The following is a 5,940-nucleotide window of genomic DNA, read 5'->3' as shown; positions in this document are numbered from 1 at the left end:
CTATTAATCCTCTCCCTCGCATTCCCCATCGCATTAGGGACTTTAAGATAGTCGAATACGGTCGACTCCGACGGTTGGATGCGTATTCAGTAGACTGGGTCGAGTACGGAAAAGGGCGCGAAAATTTGACGCGTGTTGTCATTTAAGATTTCACTAAGTGACGGAAGACGGTAGGTATGCCATTTCTTTTTATTTTTAAGATAAAGTTTAATGTTGTTATTAAAAGAGAACGTCCAGGGAAGCAGTTAGATCAGATGTCTTTCGAAGATGTTAGAAACGCTCTTTTAATGGCTTATGGCGATGGCTTTTTAGATGATGAAGATTATTACGAGCCCGTTAATCCCTCGTATCCATACTGGGATTTTGATCCATTTTGTTTGGATTCATTTAATTCGTGCGAGTGTGAAGCCCACTTTAGAGTGGCCAAAGACGATCTTCCGATTCTACTGAATGCTTCCGGCAACTTTCAAGTGCCCACAAGGAACAGTGTGCAGCAGAATGGAAGGGATTTGCTTAATGCTGAAACGATTAGCTTACCCATGTCGATATTTCGATTTAATTTCGACATTTGCTCGCCCAATACCAGAGCTGTGTATGATCACAAACACGGTACTTTACTGGATCTACAACGTGCATGGATTTAGTTTAACCTCTTGGAATCAGTGATTTGTCTCCCCAGCTAATCTTCAAGAATACTCGAAGGCAATCGCTAGGCAAGGAAGTCCCCTCAGTAATTGTTATGGTTTCATTGATGGTACGGTTCGCCCTATATGCCGCCCTGGAGAAAACCAGCGCATAGTCTACAATGGGCACAAGCGTGTTCACGCGCTAAAATTTCAATCAGTGGCGTTACCAAATAGCCTGATAGCAAATCTTTACGGTCCAGTTGAGGGTAGAGGTCACGATGCAGGAATGCTTAAAGACTCTGACCTGCTAAATAGCCCTCAAATAGTAGCTTTCAGCCCAACAGGGGACGTTCTGTGTCTCTATGGAGACCCCGCCTACCCCCTTCGTCGTCACTTAATGGCCCCCTACCGATTGGAGGGGTCCCAGTATTTACGAAAAACATGGAAGCTCTTAACAAAGCAATGAGTTCTGTTAGGGTGTCCGTTGAATGGCTATTTGGTGATGTTTTGAATTCCTTCAAGTTTTTAGATTTTAAGAAAAACTTAAAGCTAGGATTAAGTGCAATTGGAAAGCATTATATAGTTGCTGCACGTTTCAGGAACTTTCTTACCTGTCTTTATGGTAACACAGTATCAACATTCTTTCAACTTGATCCCCCAACCGTTCAAGACTATTTGGTGTAATAGTTTGTTAACAGAACTGTAGCTTAAGCTGACCTTGCCCATGGATTCTGCGTTCATTATTGAGGGGCATCCCAGGGAAGAGGGGGGGAGGGAAGGGGGTTAGCATGTTCCCTTGAAAATTTCACTTTTTCTCCCTTGTTCCCCATTAGTAAATAAATTCCATTGTTCCCAAAATTCTTTTGCCAAGGTTCCCTTTAATAGTAGAGATATCCTTTGTTCCCTCAAATTAATGCCCAAAATATCGCTTGTTCCCTTGAAAGAAATGATCATGTCAGGCCTTGTTCCCCGAGACCCTTGGGAGGCCCTCAATATCGTTGTTTGTTGTAATAGGCATTAATTATGCATGCAGGCCGTGACGTTAGACATTCAGATGCCATAGTATCCATTTATGCCATGTGTAACAACTTTATTACGAACTGGTCACAGTCAAACTCAATAATTCGAATTACATTATCCAGTTCTGCCAAACAATATAAGTTCAAGTTACTGACCACCATGGTAAACATCATCAACACTGATATAAAGAACATCAAGAACAAAAAATAAATTATTTCTGTTTAACTAAAAGCCATTAGCAAAAAAGCATCAGACAAAGTTGAGCATTTGCATAGATTAAAAGTTCCCACAAAAGCAGCAAGTGTTCCACTGATGTTGTACAACTGTTTTACAAGTAGCTGTATAAAAAGGATTGTAAATAAGAACAAATGATTGAAAGTTTGTTACCGTGCAAAAGAAATGAGGTATTATATGATTTGAAGCTATAAAACAGAAAGAACGGTTTTGATCACAAGAAAAAATATGATAATTAAGCAATAAACCATAGAATAATGTGGGTTACAAAGCATATTTCAAGAGCCTGAAACGTCCCAAGCAATTGCTGTACTTTACAACAAACAAATAGCTCAGCTCAATCACCAATCTTCAGTCCATATTTTAGTTTTTAGACATTTTTGGCCATAAAGCAACAATTAAATTTTGTGTTTGTTGACATTGCTGTTGTTGCACATTAAACTGCTGTTGTTGTTGCAGTGCTTGTTGCTGTAGGTGCTGCTGTTGATGAAGCAATTGGGCTTCAAATTGCTCCTGTCGCTTCTGTTGTAAGGCCAATTCTTGCTGGCGAAGAGCTACTTCTTGCTTTTTCACTTCTGCATCAGCCTGACATTTGGCCTCAAGGTACTGCAGGGCATCACTGCCACGCCTCCTTTTCCTGCCTCTTGGTTTCTCACTTGCACTCTCTTCTTCATCAGAATCAGCAACACATTTAGACTTTGCCCATGTATTCATAGCTGCATCTCTTATTGCCATAGCCTTTTTTCTCTCATTTTTCTGCTGTTCGCTGTCTTTTGCTGTAGTTGAAGCCAAGTCAACCTTTGCAGACAACATTTGTTCGTCAATTTCTTCTAAAATAGTTTCTGCTTCAGAGAATGGCTCTGTATTTGTCCCTGACTCTCCCTCCTCTTTTCTCACTTTTGCTTTGAAATCACCTAGCAGTTTATTGAACCTGTCTCTAACACTTCTCTGATCCCAGCGCATTACTTTAAATCCTTCATGCTGGTTTACACCATTAGCCACCTCATTCCAGGCTTGACCAGATTCCTTTGTGCCGTGCTTGAATTTGTAAGGCTCAATAAAACGAACTTCTCTGAGGAGAAGTTTGTCTTTTTCTGGCGACCAACGAAAGGTCCCACTGAAATAAATAATTTAAAAAATTTTTACACGTGCACCTGTGAACTCAAACATCAACTCATCTAAAATTTTACTTTACTACATCAGGGACTAATTAATAAATCTATTTCTATAATAACATCAGTCAATGTAAATCAATGTACGATACAATAATCTATAGAAGTCAGAAGATGATAAAACATTCCAAGTGCTGTTAATCAAACTACGCTAGTGCCTTTCTTTGACAGTGATTGGAATTACTTTCAGCTTACAACATCTTGTTTAAGTTTAGATATCATTTAATAATACTCAATTTTACGATAAACCTCAGGGCATTTTAGCCGAAAAATTCCTATATATATATATATATATAACTTCAGGTGAGTTCCACACTGATAAATCCAGAATAGTGCTCAACAATAATGGAGCGGTAATAACAATGTTTTTCTACTCAATATAGTTTCATATGGACTTTAATACAGGTCTGTTTCGTAGACCAACAAGGAGTTGGGCCACTCATCAGTTAAATTCCATGTACACTGTAGCATCGCTGGGGTTTATATACATCAGTAGCGTGATCGTTACAAGATTCAAACTTGAAAAAACAATAGTAAAAAAGCATTTGTAAATTTATGATTGGTTGTTGAGGATGCGATTGAACCTAAGGATAAAATTTCGCTTGTGCCTGCAAGTCAATACGAGTTCATTACGTTTGTTGAGCGTCGCCATGTCCGGTTTATATACAATATAGAATTTCTCGGTACTACATAGATTACATCGTTTAGTAAGGTTGCTATAAGATTTGGCCTTGGCTAGAATTTTCCAGGAGATTGCGAAGTCTTTCTTTTGATCTTTTAGCTGCCATAGATGTTTGCTCAGTTCGGTGTCATTCTTTTTACTTTCGTTTTTGAATGACATTTGGTGGTTTCGCCATCTCGTCTTGAACTCAGTGGCAGTGAGGCCGACGTACGTCTCTGTGCTTTCGGCGGTCGTGATGGTGGCTTGATACACTACTTCCTTGACTAAGCATTGTCCTTTCAAAGGGCATTTGTCTGGCGCTCTGCAGTTGCAGAGTTTGGTGGGTGTTTGTTGTGGAGGTGGCATGTTCTGGCTTAGGATGGTTTTGCTGTGTCCATCGATGATCTGCTTTATGTTTGGTGAACAACTATAACTTAGCTTAAGATTGTTTTTGTTAAACAGTTTTCTTAATTTATGGTTCGGTGGGAAGCACCTCTCGATCAAATTTCGAAATTCTCTTCCTATATTGGTTTGAACATTTTTACTAAATGGTGGGTTGAACCAAATTATGTTTCTTTGCCTCTTTCTCTTGTAAGTGGTGGATTCTGGTGACTGCTGTGGTGGAGTGAATTTGAGGGTGTGTGAATAACCGCTTTTCTGCAACGCTTCTTGGTAGGGCGGTGCTGCCTCTTTGAAGGCTTCCTCGTCTGATGAGATTTCAGATAATCTTTTGTTAATTGCTTCAGGGATGTTCTTTATTATGCAAGGGGGATGGTTAGATTTGCTGTGGACATAGAGCGGAGTAGTTGCAGGCTTCGAATATGGCTTGTACTTCTCAGTGGTTAAGTCTAATGTTACGTCAAGGAAATTTACAACCTTTTTGTTGGCCTCAACAGTAATGCGTAGGTTGTTTTTTGCGAACACTTTGCATATTTCTTTTTTAATTTTTTCGATTTTTTGTGGGGTTTGGTCGATTACTGCTAAACCGTCATCTCTGTAAAGCCCAATTTCCATGCCGTGAGAAATTGCTTTAAGCTGCGAGAGCATGTAGATCCCTACTAATTCGCACGTTTCAGCTCCATCATAACTACCCATGGTGACATCGAAGAGCGTGCCGGTGTTTCTCTTCTGCCAAGGGTTTCCGTTGTTGAAAAGAAGGGATTGTTTAGCTTGTAAGATTATGTGACGATCATCATCTGAAATGGTCACATAACTGGCTGCGAAGTCAAGGGCACGCTGGAGTAGTGTCTCTGATATGGAAGGGTAGAATTCCACTACATATATATATATATATATAACAAGTGTTAGTGAGTCTCTCAGGCCAACAAAGGTGTCACCACGTCAGGAGGATCTGCAAGATTCCTAGTCCAAACCTCACGACATGAACGACTGTAGTGAGTAAAAAGGAAGCGAGGACGGACAACTTCTGACGTTAAAAAGTTAAAAAATTAAAAATTTACTAAATTTAGTAAATTTAGTAAATTTTTAATTTTTTAACTTTTTAACGTCAGAAGTTGTCCGTCCTCGCTTCCTTTTTACTCACTATATATATATATATATATATATATATATATATATATATATATATAAAACAGTAACTTACTTGTTGCGGCCATCTTTTGAAGGCGACCTGGAAGAATAACATGAAAGAAAATAAGCTTTCAAAATACCAAGGAAAGAGATAAAATCATCTTTCGCAAGACAGCGCCTGCAAAGTTTTTGCGGTAAACTATCTTCAAGTTCATGGTGAACCTTGAATATTAAGAACTTTTTTAAATCTAAAACAAGAATTTGGAAAACATTACTTACTTGTCATCTGCGATTTGTTTGGACATGATCACCACCAAGCTGAATGAAATGAGGAGACATGTTGACTAAATACTGTACATCAAATTCGTAAGCTTATCATATTCCACAAAACAAACACAACTCGCCGTATAGAATTAATTTCAACGCCAAGAAAAACCCATGCTCAAGAATGTGCAAAAATAATTCTGTAAAAAAACTGGCACATCATTGACAACAATTCTTCACCACAACGAGGAACCGCGGGAAAACGCACCGTCTCAAAGGTCCGACGGTGACCTCTCACGGGTGTCCTACGTTGCGTGACACTCATCCAAAGGTCGCAGTCGACCGTGGTCAACTATCTTAAAGTCCTTATTTACAAAGTGCTGTGCAAGACATGCTGGCTTTCAAACAATTACATCGTCCTTTGCAACCTAGC

The 5,940-nt window shown here is 39.3% G+C and overlaps 1 protein-coding gene and 1 pseudogene across 1 annotated transcript; one reads left to right on the top strand and one right to left on the bottom strand.

The window, feature by feature from the left end:
* The first annotated feature begins 254 nt into the window (after positions 1 to 254).
* Positions 255 to 1,024, top strand: LOC137991754 (uncharacterized; annotated as a pseudogene).
* A 1,219-nt stretch (positions 1,025 to 2,243) lies between these two features.
* Positions 2,244 to 5,621, bottom strand: LOC137991753 (golgin subfamily A member 6-like protein 25). Its single transcript, XM_068836790.1, has 3 exons — positions 5,523 to 5,621; positions 5,317 to 5,343; positions 2,244 to 2,997 (listed from the first exon to the last, which is right to left on the bottom strand). The coding sequence occupies exons 1-3, from the start codon at positions 5,546 to 5,548 to the stop codon at positions 2,244 to 2,246; spliced, it is 807 nt and encodes a 268-aa protein (XP_068692891.1). The 5' UTR covers positions 5,549 to 5,621.
* Positions 5,622 to 5,940: the final 319 nt, after the last annotated feature.

The sequence above is a fragment of the Montipora foliosa genome, chromosome 2, assembly GCF_036669935.1.
Source record: "Montipora foliosa isolate CH-2021 chromosome 2, ASM3666993v2, whole genome shotgun sequence".
NCBI lineage: Eukaryota > Metazoa > Cnidaria > Anthozoa > Scleractinia > Acroporidae > Montipora > Montipora foliosa.
Note: the sequence above shows the minus strand (reverse complement) of the source record. Positions and strands in the feature narration are given on the sequence as shown.

Excerpts from the sequence above, each read along its gene's own strand:
- LOC137991753 (XM_068836790.1), bottom strand. The coding sequence starts at position 5,548 with ATGTCCAAACAAATCGCAGATGACAA. Across the intron at positions 5,344-5,522 it reads AAACAAATCGCAGATGACAA|GTCGCCTTCAAAAGATGGCC; the intron begins GTAAGTAATGTT and ends TTATTCTTCCAG. Across the intron at positions 2,998-5,316 it reads TCAAAAGATGGCCGCAACAA|TGGGACCTTTCGTTGGTCGC; the intron begins GTAAGTTACTGT and ends TATTTATTTCAG.